The sequence below is a fragment of the Pieris napi genome, chromosome 1 (genome assembly GCF_905475465.1).
Source record: "Pieris napi chromosome 1, ilPieNapi1.2, whole genome shotgun sequence".
Classification (NCBI taxonomy): Eukaryota; Metazoa; Arthropoda; class Insecta; order Lepidoptera; family Pieridae; genus Pieris; species Pieris napi.
Genome location: NC_062234.1, coordinates 199,273 through 216,172, shown reverse-complemented (window position 1 = coordinate 216,172; position 16,900 = coordinate 199,273). Strand labels below are relative to the sequence as shown.

At 46.3% G+C, this 16,900-nt stretch overlaps 1 protein-coding gene across 2 annotated transcripts; it reads right to left on the bottom strand.

Moving 5' to 3' along the window:
• Nucleotides 1-6,839: 6,839 nt before the first annotated feature.
• On the bottom strand, nucleotides 6,840-16,325 carry LOC125054777 (AT-rich interactive domain-containing protein 4B). 2 transcript variants are annotated; one of them, XM_047656859.1, is made up of 23 exons: nucleotides 15,897-16,324; nucleotides 15,704-15,814; nucleotides 13,351-13,507; nucleotides 13,080-13,245; nucleotides 12,792-13,010; nucleotides 12,567-12,729; nucleotides 12,357-12,494; nucleotides 12,155-12,282; nucleotides 11,860-12,076; nucleotides 11,649-11,785; nucleotides 11,411-11,574; nucleotides 11,239-11,323; nucleotides 11,049-11,165; nucleotides 10,865-10,970; nucleotides 10,640-10,780; nucleotides 10,410-10,569; nucleotides 8,500-10,336; nucleotides 8,302-8,426; nucleotides 7,836-8,223; nucleotides 7,476-7,750; nucleotides 7,319-7,401; nucleotides 7,184-7,241; nucleotides 6,840-7,109 (listed from the first exon to the last, which is right to left on the bottom strand). In XM_047656859.1, the coding sequence occupies exons 1-23, from the start codon at nucleotides 15,897-15,899 to the stop codon at nucleotides 7,078-7,080; spliced, it is 5,010 nt and encodes a 1,669-aa protein (XP_047512815.1). In that variant the 5' UTR covers nucleotides 15,900-16,324; the 3' UTR covers nucleotides 6,840-7,077. The 2 variants fall into 2 exon arrangements, with proteins under 2 accessions (XP_047512815.1, XP_047512809.1); XM_047656853.1 differs by having other exon boundaries at nucleotides 10,865-11,165; nucleotides 15,897-16,325.
• Nucleotides 16,326-16,900: the final 575 nt, after the last annotated feature.

Sequence of the window (16,900 nt, the reverse complement as noted above, 5' to 3'; positions counted from 1 at the left end):
CTGTATTGGTTTTATTTGGTTACAGTTGGGCGACAGCGCGATTTTATAAAAGGAGACAACGGTCGTATGACCTTTACGCTGAAAAGTCATACAATATAATGATGAATATACTCGTTATGTTCGAAATTATTCAAGATAGTTTGTTACGCGGCCAAGTCTTTAAATATCAAAAACAAGTTTGAAAATAGTACCAATAAAACTAAAATGAGTTGGACGATAATTTATAGTAAAACTGGAAGAGTCGAAGATCGCATTCAAGACATCCAACAATGTATGGATAAAACTATAATCAAATCTAACGAAGAGATAGCGATTGCTTTTGTTAATTCCTTTCCTACATTCCAATTTCGACTACTAAGTCTCTTCAATCATCTCCCGCCCTCGCTGAATCGCTGCTCAAAGATAATGTAAACGAGTGCAAGGTCAGTTTTACATTCCGACCCATTGGTGCTGACGATATAGTAAGGATATTTAGAACCATAGACATTAAGAACACTACCGATCTCTGGGGTATTTCTGTAAAAGTAATTAGTAGCATAATTTATTTATTGCAATTGTGTTGAAAGTGCTGAGGTTTTCCATCATGGAACATAGTAAAGTAATTCCATTATTTATAGCAGGTAGTATATATATATATATATATATATATATGTGTGTAAGGAAAACATGTTGTTTTATAATGGTATCAATCGCTTATATGAGTACTGGGGATAAATAAGGCGCAACTGCGTTTCTCTGTGAATACAAAAGAAACAACATTTAAAGCCTATATTCTAGGTTCTGCATCAAAGTAAAAAACTACTTTGAAATAAATATTTTAACCAAGTATGCAAGCTTTCTACACAGATTTAAATTGAAACGTGTAGATTGGTTCGTTAACTTTAAAACTGCGTAGGGTCATATCCTTAAGTTTCAGTTTGTGTACTGGAAAGGACCTTAAAGGTGGAAACATACTACTAAAACGCCACGCGACGCAACGTGTCGACACCCGATGTCCATCGTGCACATTACCAACACGCGACACCACGACTTAAATCCAATTCGTAGAAATTCCACACAGTATGCATTTTCAGTAAGAAACAAATTTAAGGAATATTTAGGTGGTGAAGGCGCCGTTCCGTGGCAGCTTGATATTGTGAGGAAAGGTAGACAAAATTAAAAACTTGCAACTCATACAAAAGTCTTGTAATATAATATTTTAATAAAACTTTCCGCTTGTATTCATTTGTTCGGCTATTTCTTCCCATACATTATTTCTCACAGTATGGTCGCTGTATTGAGCTAATCTCATGTCATATAGAACAGAATATTGTTTTACCAAATCAATTAATTGTTGGTCGTTCATTTCGCCAAATAAATAAATCCAAAAATATGTAAGTATATAAATTGACATTTGTGCCAAAAACTCGAACGTTTGACGCTTGGCGTCAACAACACGACAACACGCTGATCCATATCGATTGGATGTTACCGCGTGTGATCACATGGCGTGTTGTATATGTGCACCTGACCATATTAAATATATGGGATTGATAAGTACTGACATGCGTCGGATGGCGTGGTGTAGCGTCGCGTTTTAGTAGTATGTTTCCGCCTTTAAGGTCCTTTTTTTTGAAGAAAAACAGAAATTTAAAGAAAATTGGTTTTAACAATAGACGCTTTATGCAAGGGTTGTTTTATGTTTTAATAAGATGTATTACCTCCACGTGCCCTTATTATGGATTCTAATCGGTTCTGCATAGATTTGATTAGGGTTATTAAAACATCTTGCGGAATATTGTCCCATTCTTCTGAAAGTGCTGTTCTTAGTTGTGCCACTGTCGTAGGCACAGGATTTCTCGCATATACAGCTCTTTTTAAATTATCCCAAAGATGGGATGTGGAATGGGATTGAGATCCGGGCTGCGTGCTGGCCAATTCATTGTACGTATACCAACCTCTTCGCAATATTGTCGAACTTGTGCAGCAGCGTGCGGCCGAGCATTATCCTGCATTAAAGAAAAGTTTTCGCCTATAAATCCCATGTAAGGCACCACGTGATCTTCTAAGATCTCTGTTATGTAGCGATGTGCAGTTAAACCTCCTCTACTACCGTTTTGATGGACCATGTCTATGAACACAAGTTCTTTTCGCCCGTTCATCGATATGCCACCCAGACCATGCGCGAACCGCGTCCAAAAGGAACACGCTCCTCAATGCAACTTTGAGCATATCGCTCCCCACGTCGACGATAGACTCTTCTGCGACCATCTGCACCATATAAACATGTCTTACACTCGTCTGTGAACAAAACGGAGGCCCATTGCTCATCTGTCCAATTTAGGTGATCACGCGCAAATCTTAAGCGAGCTACAGACAACTTTGGACCATTTGCTGGTCTAAAAGGGGTGATATCCGCTTCCTTTAACCTTCTTCTTATTGTTCGTGCACTAACGTTTACTCCACGCACTTCATCAGCTTCAGCTCTGTTTTGATGTTAACTGACGTGAGGAAACGATTTCGCAGGAAAGTTGTAACAATAAATCGGTCATCACGACCGGGGTTACTCGAGTTCTGCCTGTACCACGTCTCCTTTTGTAAGAACTTGTCTCCACAAACCTTCTGTATATTCTAGAAACCGTATACTGGTTTAATTTAAATTTCTACCAATGGTTTTTTGATCCAAGCCCTCCCGCCCCAATGCTACAATTTTTAAGATTAAATGCCAGTCTCTCCATAATTCTATCCCCGCCCCGCATCGTAACGTTTTACAAAAGGAAAAAATTCGTTACGTAATACTTGAACGCTCCCTAAGTCATTTTAACGTAAACAAATTATTCCATCCTTTCCTCTTTCTTGTTTATATAAATAATCTACCTTTCATGGTAGAGAAAAAATATCAGATAGTATTGTTTGCTGATGATACATGATGATTTGACGTAGTGAAAAATGCTCTCTCTTCGATTGTCCATTGGTTTAGTATAAATAACCTTCTGCTTAATGCAAAAAAAAACGGAATGCATTAAATTTTGTGCAAAAAATGCAAGGGTTATGGATACTAGACCAATTATAAATGATGAGGAATTGAATCTGGATGATACAACTGTATTTCTTGGAATTACCATGGATTCAAAACTTCAGTGGTCCCCTCATATTAACGGATTGGCGAAGAGACTTAGTTCTGGAACTTACGCGGTTAAAAAGATTCGCTCACTAACTGATGTCGATACAGCTAGACTTGCTTATGTATGGCAATAGAATATGAGCGAAATAATGAAATGTTAATTATATGGAAATTTTATTCGTTTTTACAACAAACTCCCAAGCGAAATAAGAGAATTCTCACAATAAATTCAAAGCTCTCGTTAAACGTAAATTAATCAATAAAGCTTTTTATAAATTTGGCGAATATTTAAATGATCTCAATCTAACAATTTGTATGACTCAAAACATAGCAATGATAAAAAGGTTTCCCTTAGTTCATCTACTCGTCAGACAGTAGATTCACAAGTTAAGAATTACAAATTCTTAAAAATTTTAGGCGAAAGTTTTTTAAGTGTCGAATTTGAGTTCTAAAGCCGGAATTACATTACGAAATTAGTGGGATGCATGTGAAATCAGTTTTACGAAAGTAGTTTCGATATATATGCGAAATTAATTTCGTAAAATAATTAAGGGGCGTGAAATCGACAGCATCGCAGTAACCATGGCCCCATCAGCATCAAAGCTTTATTTTTCCAAATTCAATGTAGCTAAAAAGATGCTTCTGTATAAACTTAAAATTACTATTAAGAAATAAATACGTTGGTGGATTCGAGGCTGGTTAACAAGAAAGCATTTGGGTAGAATGAAGTTAGTCTCTGAATTAGCAGATGAAGATCCTGAGAGCTATAAAAACCATTTTGGAATGAGTCAAGATAATTTTAATAAGGAGCCTCTAAAAAAAAATCTTTATTCTGTGACAGGGAAGCCTCACTCTTCTTTAAATTAACAGAATTTCAAAAATAACCAACACAATTGGTTTTAAAACGAGGGTAGGTACTATAAAAAATATATATGATGAATGTGTTATGATGATATGAATGTGTAATTTTGTATGTGTAAATATGTGTGTGTGTGTGTGAAAGACGAAACAAATCTAAGTGAAAGTGTGCATGAAAAAAATGGATTAAGGAAAAAATTATAATGAAGGATTTATTTATTTATTAAGTGCCTTTATAAATATTAATTGTGGTTGTTTGTTGTGAAAAGTGTTGTTAAAGTCAGGAACTATCTCAGTCTTACGTTAAGTTTTACAACTATCACTTTAATAACTTTTGTATCACAAATTAAGATACCGTCACATAACTGACAAGCACAGACTACTGATAAGAGACGTACAAGATTACGTATTGTTGCCATCGAAACCATAGTGCACAAGCTTGCAGGGATATACTATTTCTCTTGGTAACGTTTTCCTTATTCAACAAGCTTGATAACGGGATGAAGTGCAAAGCTTGCAACAAAATCGTGAATCCAATTGAAGACAAAGTTTGTTCTCTTTGTTTTGGGCACTATCACTACCAATGCTTGGGTACTACGACGGAGAACTTTCACAAAGAATCTAAGCAAGCAGAAGCTAATTGGAAGTGTCCCAATTGTAAAAGTTTAGAAAAAAGGTGATAGCACCCCAGTAAGGCACGAAAATCTGCTGTAGTTTGTTCACCCTCAACGCTGAGCGGTTTAAGTGATTCTTACATGGAAGAGCTTAAACTGTACATAGAGGCCAAACTCCAATAGACAACTGCCACTATTCTAGCAGAAGTTAGGCAGCAGATAATAATGGAAAATAAGTCGATTCACGAGGATTTTGAGCAGCTGAAAGAAAAAATTACCAACTTTTCATCACAATTTGAAGGTTTATATAAGAAAGTAAGCGGGAACACAAAAGTCATAGAAACGCCTCAGGCAGAGACAAGGTTTTGTGGAGTCATCTTAATTCCCTGGATCAGCGATGAAGGTCCTGTAATATAGAAATTCAATGTTTTCCTGAATTCAAATCTGAAAAACTTCTGACCATCAAACAGCTTGGAAAAGTAACATCAAGAGAGATTAAAGACACAGAGATAGTAGATTTCCACAGGTTTCAAAAGCTGGACCAACCATATAGCAAGCCCCGTTCCATCGTTGTTAAACTCATCAGCCCACGAGTGCGAGACGAGATACTGGCATCCGTAAGACGTTTTAATCAGGCTTATCCCCAAGAAAAGCAGCATTCTGGACATCTGGGTATTGCCGTAAGCACGCACTCCGTATACGTTACACAACAGCTGTCATTCGCAAATAAGTACTGCATGCCACTGCTCGAGTAGCCGCAAGCGAGAAGGGATACGAGTTTCTGTGGATTCGTAACGGAAAAATATTTGTTCGGGAGAACGTTCTAATTGATAATGTGGAAAAATTGAAAAACTTGTAAATACTTAAGAAAATAATTTTCCCTTTAATTTTCATCACCTAAGTTTGTTTGTTGATAATATACCTAATGTTGTGCTAAAGAAATGTTCCGAAAATATTTCGATTCCCTTATGCATGATTTATAACGAGTCTTTGCGTCAAGGTGTGTTTCCTACCGTATGGAAAGCTACTCGGGTAACACCTATTCAGATAGAAACGTTGTTCAAAACTATAGACCAGTTTCAATATTACCAGCACCTGGAAAAGTGTTTGAGTCTCTTATTCAGCACAGATGTTTTTGGCATGTCAAACAAAATATACACCCAGAGCAACATGGTTTCAAGGATCGCACTTAGGGACTTAGCGTATAATTTAAAATGTACGCTGATGATTTAAAATTATACCGACATTGATTTTCTGCAGGAGCAACTTAACAGAGTTAACGTATTATGGTGTGGGCAGAATAGATTGATTTTAAATGAAGGAAAGTGCTGTTGCATAAAATATTCGAAAAAAAAAGAAAACTTTACCATTAACATACTGCATAAGGGGCCAAAAACTTCAAGAGGTTAAAAGCATAAGAGATTTGGGTGTCATTATGAACAGTTCACTAGTATTATAAAAAGATCCTCAAAGCTCTCTGGTTTTATCTCCAGAGTCTTACCGATCCCAGTGTCGCAGTTACTATTTTTACCAGCCTCGTTAGAAGCATATTGGAGTCCAATAGTTGTGTCTGGTCTCCAATGTATTTAACCCATTCAGTGAGGCTGGAGACGGTGAAAAGAAAGTTTTATACCATTTATCCTATAAAAATAATAAATGTGCAATTTTAAGTAAATATGAAGATCGGATAAATTTTTATAACTTGGAATCTCTGAGCGTTCGTAGGGCAAACAACTTGCTATACCTATTTAAAGTAATTAACGGATTTGTTGATTGCCCAGAAATGTTAGAACGTTTATTCATACAAGTTCCTCGGGTCGGGAGTCGTTTATACAATCGAAGATGTTTTCACATCCCACATTGTCGAACTAACGTTGGCAGAAACTCTCCAATTAATAGGTTATGTCGCTACCATAGTGATATTGCACAGAGTTTTGACATTCTTCACGGTTCTCTGGCCCCAACTAAGAGTACAATTAGGACACAGTATCGATAATTTCTTTTCTTGGTTCAAATAGTTTAATTCTATAACTATATAATAGTTTTTAATTTTATGGTTGTTTGTATTAACACTGTTTATTGTATTTAATAAACTTTAATAAAATTTATATCATGTGTTTGTCCTATTTTTGTGGTCAAAAAAAAAACAACAATCATTCTGTTTTGTCATAGTTCAGTGTACCGAGCCAATGGTTTAAAGTTCTTTTACATTTGTGGTATGTCCTTAGATTATGCAAGCTAAGGGTTTTATTTAAACTATTGTAGAGATAGACCGAGGAGAAGACAATATTGTGCAAACGCTTTATTAAGTAAAATTCTATAACATCGAGTCATACATAATTTTAACTTAACTATATACAATCACATACCATATATAGATTTAAAATACAACATTAACTTTAGACATACGAACGATCGAAATTCCGGTCGAGTCCGGCGCCGACGCACCCGCGAACGAAGGCCGCCCTACTCCACGAACGAGGCGGGCGGAGGACGCTCCCGTCACGAGCAGGCCGCCTTGGCGGCTTTCACGGCTGGAACGGCAAACGGAAATTGGTAGAGGGCGGCGACGCGAGAGGCCGCGAAAACGATCAACTCGAGAACTCACCCTCTCTCTCTTTGCGTCTCAACTTTTTTCTCCTGCGGTCGATGGCCGCCAACTCGGCCTAGGAAAATAATAATTCATTAGTTTGCGGAACGGGGCCGCTCGCGTCGGAGAGATTCGGTTCGAACGAGGGTCTACCTTGACGGAGTGGTACGCCTTGCGGAGATCCGACATCCTCGTCGTCAGCAGCTTGATGCGCGACCGGGAGTCCCAGGCGGGGTCTGCGGGAAGGAGGAAATCTTATCGACCGTCGGACGCCCGGCCGTCGGACCGACCGAGTCGGAAGGAAACTCACCGAGATCCACGTAGAAGTTGTACTTGAGCGGGTGGTGGTCGTCCGTGTCCCTGCGGGGACGCCGGCCCCTGCCGCGTCCGCCGCTCGAGCTCTCCGACGTCAGCCGCGCCCGGCCGCTCGCTGCGGACACGTCCCGATAGATTCGATTCGTTCGCTCGGTCGCGTCGAAGCGAGGGCACTCACCGGTCGGCCCGTCTCCGTCGGGCGGCGCCCGGCCCTCCTCCTCCTCGTCTTTGCGCTCCGCGGGGCTGTCTCGCTCCGACGTGCGACGCTCTCTGCGGGAAGGAAGGGACGCGTTAACGGCGACGAAGAGCCCCACTCGGGGTAGAGCGATTGCGCGCGTCGCGAAACGGGCGATACCTGGGCGGCGACAGGTCCAGACTGCTGTCGGGCGTGGTGGGCGGAGTGTTGTCGATCAGGGCGTGCCTCCTCGGCCACGCGTCGCCTCGGTCTTCGTCTCGAGCGGCGTCGACCTCGGCCCGCCGCGCTTCTCCGGAGTCGCGCCGCCGGTCGCCCGACGCGACCCGAGCCGCCCCGGCGAAGACGCCCGGGCCGCCGGGGGCGTCCCGGTGATGGTGCTGCGGCGCGCAGGCGAAGGGCGTGTGCGGCGCGGGGGTTCGCGAGGGCGCCGGCTCGGCGTCGGGGGCCGGCGAGCCCGGGATGGTCTCCTCGCACAGCAGCAGGGACAGGCTGCCGTCGTCCTCCGGCGCCGCGCCGCGGCCGCCGCCGGCCACCACCACGTTGGCGCCTGCGACGGAGAGCGAGAGGGTGAGCGGGGCGCGGTCGAGACGGGGCGACGGGATTCGGCCGTTCCTAGAGTGCCCACCGTGCTTGCGCTGGTTCTTGCAGGCGTCCTCCAGCATGAGCAGCGTCTGGCCGGCGCTCCACTCGCCCGCCGACTTGCCGGCGTGGGGCCCGGCCCGCTCGTCGGCCGCCCTGTCGATGATCAACCTGCGCGGGAAGAGTCCTTTAATGACGGTTCGCGCCGGCCGAGCGACGGACGGAGCGAAACGACGCTACAAACCTTCTGTCGGAGTCGTCCGAATCCGAGGAGTCGCTTCCGTCGTCTTCGGCCCGGAAGGGCTGCGGGGGCGGAGCGACCGCCGACGCCGATTGGTTGATTTGACTGGATAGTTTTTGGATCGTGTCGCTCAGCACCTTGTTGTTCTTCCCCGGGCCGAGCGGCAAATCGGCCACGCTCTTCCGCCTCTCGAGCGCGCTCGGGGGATTCTGCAGCGAGGGAAGCGAGGGAAGCGAGGGCGGCGAGAGAGGCGATTCTTTGGGCTTCACCTTTTTGATATCCGCAGCTTCACGTCTCGCGTCCGACGCGTCGGCCGGCTCGCCGAATATGGAGTCTTTCGTTTCCGCGGGACTCGATCTCTTGGCGACCTCGAGTCTGGCCGGGGGCTTGAGCGTTTCGAGTTTGGGGGCGAGCGGCCTCGGCTCGACGAGAACGGGCGACTCGTCTCCGTCTAACTTTTTGACGGAGGGACCGTCCCTCTCGGGAGCGGCGGGTCGGGCCTCCGCCGGAGGCGGAGACGTGGACAGGCGCTTGGCGCTGTTGATGGCTTTGAGTAATTTCTCGGCGATTTTGGGTCCCTCGGATTGCAACAGGAATCCGGGAGGAGGTTCCGGTAGGACGTCGATCCGCGCGGGACTGTCGGGTTCCGATTTGTCTTCCTCGGTGTCGATCGGGCTCGAAGGAGCGTCGAGCTCGGCCGGCGCGGGGTCGGGGTCGAGTTTCTCTATCTTTAGCCTGGGCGGTGTTCTCGGTTCGGCTTCGGGAAGCGGAATAGACGATAGGTTTACTTCTTCCGCTGTTATTTTCTCATCTTTCGTATCTTCAGTCGGTTCGACGTCTTCGTTCGGCGAGGCTCCGGGGATTTGGATCTCGATCTGCGGGGGCGGAGTGTCGGGAGGCATCGGAATAGACTCGAGAGGCGGCAATTCCTCCAGAAGGGTGATGGCATCCTTGACCTCCTCGCTTCGCTCGAGCTCTCCCTCGACGGATTCGGCCATTTTCTTGATGACGGGCGTCGAGATCGTCGGGCCGAGCGAACACTCCTCTTCCTTGACGGTGACTTCGCGCTCGTCGTCCGACGACCGTTCGTCATCGGCCGGACTCTCCGGGGAGTCGTCTACCATTTCTCGCATTTTAGGGACTTTATTTTTCTTGGAATACGTCTCTTGGTTCTTAGCGGGAGTGAACCCTTCGAAAACGGGCCCCGAACTTCCTTCGCCGGGTAGAGAGTCGTCGTCCAGGGAGAACGAGCCGTCTTTGGAGTCACCCTCGGGGCTCCGCCGCTCCGGTGCGTCGCGAGCGGGGGCGAACTCTCCGAACGACGAAGGCGAAGGCGACCCGAACGCCGGTCTGGGTCTCGAGGGATCTTCGGATATCTCTTCGCTGAGGGATTTGGACAGCGTCGAGGCGTACTTCGTGGGCGAAATGTCGTCGAAGATTCGATGCGTTCTCTTTTTCTTCTCATCATGCAGCTCGAGTTCGAACGGCTCGGGCTCTTTAAACTCGTAGACGTCTTCGGTCTGTCCGTCCGACCGGGGCCCCTCGGCGGAGGTCGTCGGCGCCGCGGCGGGATCCGCATCCGACGGGTCTGCCGGGACGGGCTCGCCGTCGATCGCCTCCTCCGGCTCCTGTTTCACGGTCTGAAGACCTTTGAGTTCGGAACGTATCTCGTTGAGGTCGTAATCTCTGCCTTGGCGTCCCTGGCTCGAATGAGGCGCGTCGAGGCGCGACCTCTTGGGCGGGGAGGAGGCCGACGGAGTGGACACCGCTCGGCCGGGCCTCTTCCGGGGCTTACCGGAGCAGTCGCCGCCGGCCTTGGCCTCCTTCGATTGCGTCGGAGCTAAAAGAGAGAACGTAAAATATAGACGTCGAATAGAAAGGATTGCGGGCGAGGACGCCGAAGCGACACGTACTCTTGGGGCTGGTTTTGCCGTCCGGCTTCTTCGCCGGCCCCTTCGAGTCCGCGTCCGTGTCCGAGTCGCTGTCGCTGTCCGACCGCCCGGCTTCGCCCGAAACCTCCGCCGCGGGACCTTCCGGCCGCTTGCTCCTCGCTCGCCTGCCGACGCTCGTCCCCTAAAACGGAAAACGGACGCTCGATGAGTTCCAGAAGAGGAGAAGAAACGAAAGAGAACGGAGATGCGACCTTCTCGGCCTCGAGCCGCGAGACGTTGAGCGCGATGCGTTGGGGCTTGATCCACTCGTCGTAGCGCGTGTTCCAGCCCGTGTAGTGCACCCGCAGGAGCCCGCCGCGGGACACCTCGATCACCTTCGCCTCGTAGGTCACCTGGTCGGAAGCGTCGATGGGAACATTGAATAATCGCCGGACAGAGGCGGCGGCGCGAGAGCGGCTCGCGGGCGTCGGCGTTACCTTGGATTCCGACTGGGCGGGGCCGTAGTACACTTTGAGCCTGTCGCCCACTTGCGCCTTGACGTTCGAAATCCCCGATCTCCCGACCGGTTCCCTCGCGGACGGCCTGAAACGACAACCCTCCGTGAGAAGCCGAGAGCCGCGCGCGGCGGGAACCGCCGGAGAGCGGTCGACGCGCACTGACTCGGTGGACTTCCTCTTGCGCGGCCGCTTGCCGCCGTCGGAGGCCACGGTGTTGCCGCTGCTCGCCGAGTTGGCGCTCTGGCTCCGCCGACTCGGCGTCTTCTTCCCGAGCCCGCACCTGCGACAAGAGCGCGTTCGTCATCGTCGCCGCCCGACGCTCACGGAGCACTGTCGGCGGAAGACATCATCACCTGGAAGCCCGGCCGGAGCTGTCGCTGTCGGTGGAGACGTGAGGTCTTCGCGAGCCTCGAGAGATGGAGCCGCCGCCCTCGTTCACTGTGGCCGACACGAACAGAGTTTAGGGTGGTATTTCGAAAGAGTGGGGCGTGGTGATTAGCATTAATAAAATGAGACGTCACGTACGCTTCGAGGATAGAGGCCTCCTCTTGGGGAGGCGCTTCTCGTGCGACTCGCTCTTGGCGGGAGGGAGGCTCCTCGTCTTCGAGAGGGATCTAGACTTGACGGGGACTCTCTCTTCGCTCGCGGGCCAACTCTTGTCTTTCTCCTTCTCCTTTTCCTTTTCAGACCTGAGTATTTCGAAGCGAATGATTAATGAGACGGGCCGGGGCGTCTCGTTCGTGCGATCGGTGAACTAACTAACTTGGGCGTGGCGCAGCGCGGAGCCAGCGGCTGGTTGTCGGCGCTGTCGTCCTCGTCGCTCGCCCGGGACTTCTCTATCTTCTCCTCCTTCTCGCTCTTCTCCGTTTCGCTCTTGTCCGAGTCCTTGTCTCTCCCGCGCTGTAATGTTCGGACGAAGAGTCATCGAAGGCGTCGAATCGTCATACGTGACGTCGTCGACTGGTTTTACTCACGGTGGAGGCGCACGAGACGGAGGTAGGCGTGGAGGCGGCGGACGAAGCGGTGGGCGTGGGCGTGGCGGGCGCGGCGGAAGCGGAGGCGGCGGCGGGCGGCTGCTTGTCGCGGTCTCGGATGAGCGAGCGCCCGGCGGGAGGCGTTCGAGCGCCGCGAGGGTGCGCCACGAGAGTCACGCCCAGTTTGCGATAAAAATCCTCGAAGCTGTGGAGGAACCTGGGGAGTGAACGGCGGAGGCTGCTGTATTCGCGTTCTGGGCGAGCGTGCACGTCGTATGTTTCGCGCGATACTCACTTCTTATACGCTTGCTTACACAAGTTGGTGATGCTCGGGGTGACAGGGAGAAAGCCCATCTTGTCGGCTATGGTCTTCCATTGATTTTGGTTGGTGACCCGATTGTAGCCTCCCACCTTCTGCACCACCTGCGAAACGGAAATAGAGTCGCACCTTCGCCCGAGGGTACGTCGCGGGTTCAAAATGGAAACCGATGACGCACTCGAAAGAGTCGGTACAGGTCGATGTCTCTGTTGGCGATGGTGGGATTGCGGTTGAGCGGAGTCCCGCGGTCGTCCATGAACTTGTAGAGCTGCGCCACGAAGTGGTCCTTCTCCTCGCGAGGTTCGTCGTCCGAGCTCTGAAACGGGAGATCGAGAAGAGGTCACCGGAGAAGAGGAGGAGCGGTCGCCGAAGAGGAACCGGTACGTACGTCGTCGGACGAGTTCCGGCGTTCGTCGAAGAGCGAATCGCGGTCCCAATGCGGCGGCAGCACTCCGTCGTCGAGGTACTGCAGCGCCGCCTCCACGCCGCTCCACTCCGGGGGGGCGCCCCCCTTGCGGAACTCGCGCGCCTCTTTCTTCGGCACGGTGTAGCTGAGGGAATCGTTCGTCATTCGGCGCCGGGGCTAAAACGCGCGAGGGCGTAGGGAACTTACTATCTGCCGTCTTTGAAGGACCTCACGAGGTAGTCCTCCTTGACCTTGATCTGAGCGGTCGGCGCGACCACGAGCGCCGGGAAGGCCGGCTGGTGGGGCCGCCTCCGCTCGGCGCCGCTGGCCGACTCCACGAGGACCACTTTGCCGACGTGAGGCTCCCTCTCGGCGCTGTCCGCCTTCGTCCGACGCGAGCTCCCTTCGCCTTCGCTCTCGTCGGATCTTTGAAGATTTGTGAAGTTTATAATTTACTACGTCCGTGAGATGACGACCGAAAGGCTCTCTACTCACTGGGCCCTCCCTCTCCGGCCGCGTCTGCCGGCTATCACGGGCGTGGAAAAGTGCTCCGGATGCGTGAGGGGCAGTTGATCCAGGGTCTCGCTCTCGTTGAAATGCCTCCCGCTCTTGAGACACAAAGCCGATCTACGTAATGTCGTGATGTCGCCATCGTCGAATACTGTAACGGGCCACTCCTCGTTATTTAAAATTCTCAAAAATCACAGAAACATTTCTCTGAGGTGGACGGTGCATCAGTTGATTCAAATAAATAATAACAACATACCGACAGTGTACTGGCTACAATCTTGTATTTTAGTAATTACAGCTTCGATAGGATCTTTCTTCGGATCCTGCTTTATTTCGACCGTACTGCCAACTCTCAAGGTTCCTTTTATTACATCGTCATTAAAGGTAGCGATTCCTCCAGCTTTAAGAGTTACCTATAATAACAAAAAATATTAGAAATGTTAATTTGAAAACAAGTTCTTTCACCTTATACTTTTAAGGATATCGACGAATGATTTACCTAATTTTGATGTTGTCTATAGCTTATAAATAAATCAATAAATAAATAGCTAATACTTTTTGTTTCAATTAAAGATAATCAGCCCAGCATTAATAAAAGTAACGGAATAAGTATTTTAACAAACGGGTTGCACAAAGCAATTTGATTGAAAGATTTTCAACATACCCGAGAAATACCACTCTCACTGAAAACCGGCGTGAGGTTTATCTTATTGTACTCGCGTGCAGATGGTAAGTCTACCGAAGCCTATCCTTCCTACCTTCATACTGTCCTACGTTTTTCCTATGCTTTCCCCCCTCAAAGAACACAAACAAACCACGATATGTAGCCAAGTCGTCATGTTCGCTTAAATGTCATTGCTTGTGGAGGCGTCCATGCGTCGGGTTGTCTCTCTCCCTAAAATATGGCGAGGGGGCCGATGGCTGGCCATGCGTCATACTCGTGAACGGGTGGTAACTGGTCGTACTTGAATTCGTGTATGCGGTGATGTTAGTTATTTCGACTATGTGTTTGCGCGTTGTTCCCACGAGAATGTAAGTCCGTGCTCCTATTTCACCATGCCTCCTGCTGATAGGGCTGTCCCCTTTGTTTTTAATTTATGTTATTATTATTAATTACTTAAGATGTCATGTGGAACATGGTGTAATGGTTGCAGCTCCTTACAAACGTTGTGTAAAAAAAATTGTAATTAAAAAGAGTGGAGGAGAGTTTATTGCCAGTTCTTCTCTTCCGTTCTACGCCCTTGATTTAAGAACTGGCACTAAATGTAAAGATAGAAGCATTTCAAATACATTTCTTTCTTTTGACGATCATAAGTGTACAATGTGTTACCAATACGTATATGATTAAATGATTTTTGATACATGTGCAAATTAAAGACAGAATGCCCCAGGGATCCACCACCGGACTAAAGAAAGGCAATCTTGAGTCAGCGAAAGTGGCTATTCCTTTCGGAGACTGGTGATGACCGTCCTCGTTTCTACGCTTGCCTGTATAGTCCCATAGCGGAAACATTGTAATCAATTGACTCATAGACTGAATTAAATCGGCAGCAGAATTCTGATGTTGACCAACATGGATCCTGCCTGTTAGACCTGCTGCTTTTAGGCTTATCGGACTAGTGTCTGGTTCGGAGTACTGTGCCGACTACAAGCCCCGCCTTGTTTGACACTATAGGTCTGCATGCATTCTTTCGTTGCCAGGAGACAAAGAAAGTCCATGGGGGCCAATTTGTTTTGACGCTGTTGCCAACTCTATCAGTGATGATGTTATACAGGGTATGAAGCTTTTTAATTGCTGTATGTTTGTACTTCCTTTGGTGTGTATTTTTGGTATATGCAAATATCTTCTCGCCATGCAAAGCATGAGTCTTATAATGCCTGAGTGGGCTGGATGGTTTCAAATTACACTCTAGAGTGGGCTCCCTATGTAATATGTAATTTCCTACATCCTTGAAGAATTGTGGTAACACCACTATTCATAGACACTCCCCTCCTTGGTTGATTATTATCTGCTGGGCCAGGCATCGGTTCTGATCTCTATTCTCACATCTGATAGGATTCAAGCAAGCAGAAAAGAAAAATGCTGTGGTCTTTCCTCACGATAATGCTGGATGCACCACTCAGCATGAAGCTTTATTGCCAACGCTACTAGTCTCATTATTTGATCAAAATACCCAAATATTTCTACAGGGATGGAATCACTTATAAGCCATCTAACTAAATGGCACATATATACTGTAATTAAATCAAAACTAAGTTGGGAAAAAAAAACATCTTGAGTTATAACATCAAGGAACTTTTCCCCAACATGATTTCGTTTTGGTTAAAATATCCTTACATATAAGCATATAATTTTTTTTTTTTAAAGAAATTTCAAAAAGGTTAGTCGACATCACAGGAGACCGAAGAACCTTGCCTAAAGGGACTCCTTTTAATGATATATTTTAGTTTATGTTAAGTTTAGTTATTTATTTCAATGTATATTATTTTATTATTAGTTTTATGAAACTAAAAATAATTTTCACTGACTACTTTCTAAATCATTCTTTCATCTGACATTGTTTCGTATATTAGCATATAATTATATGGTATGCCATGTACAAACTTACCTTGCACTTAATGTTCCGTACCACTTTCTTTACCTTTGCTTCACAAAAGGCACCTTTATACTTAGCACTAACATCAGTTCCCACTGGAAGGTAAGGTGGATCATCACCCTGCTGAAGTACACATAATAGTGAGATATTTTTTTTATAATATAAGAGATTCAAAGACATTCATAAAGAATACTTTAATGTTTACCATTTTTCTTGATATTGAAAATAAATATAACAAGACTTGAAACCATTAGACTGATTTTAAGAAACCAGGTTGCATTTAATATTTCTTAATATATATACAATATAAACTGCACATTAACAAACATAAAACGGATTATAACACAACCAGCACTTCAATGAAATGTAATAAACGAAACAGACATAAAGTAAAATTTGATTGCGCGGCAACAAGCTTAATATACTTTTGTAAATAAGTTTTGACTGTTTTTATTTTTCATAGCAAATGAATTATAAATTAAATTTGTCGTAACATTTATTTATCCTAATAGAATGTTACGATTATATAGTATTTAGACATTGCTGCTTCGTCTTTAACTGCTAGAACTAATAACTACTACAATCTACAGGATCCATCTTGATTGTGATTTTAAAATATTTGTATTTATTTCTGAGTTGTCAACTGTCATAGTCTGAAGCTTGACTACTTTTTTGTAATACACGTCTTTCGGCCGGGCGTCTTTAGACGGAGCCGTTTCGTCTTATGTATATTTATATTTAGCTGCCCCCGCGAACTTCGTTTCGCCTTAATATGATTTTTTATAGAACATTTTACTATGCTACCCCACAGGTGTCACATAGGTACCCCATAGTAGGTAGGTATAACGTCTCTGAGACTCAGGGTGAGATCTATAGTCCGCACTTGGACTTTACTCTGACTTAACTATCGAGCTAAGACACAGTCGGTATTTATAGAGCAAACTGCGAATCCCTCCCTAGTGTTGGCTTAGCTTAATCTCAGGGTGAGATCTATAGTCCGCACTTGGACTTTGCTCAGACTTACCTTACGAAAAACTTTGCTTAGTGTACACTAAGGTTAAACTATGATTTCGTATTTATAGACATTTTAACGGTTAGATTAAGCTAAGCCCAAGCTAAGACAGCAAATGTCAAAATACAAATTGATGTTTCATTTCATGCAATACTTTGTTTATTATCCTTTAAAAAAGTAAACAATAACAAATATTT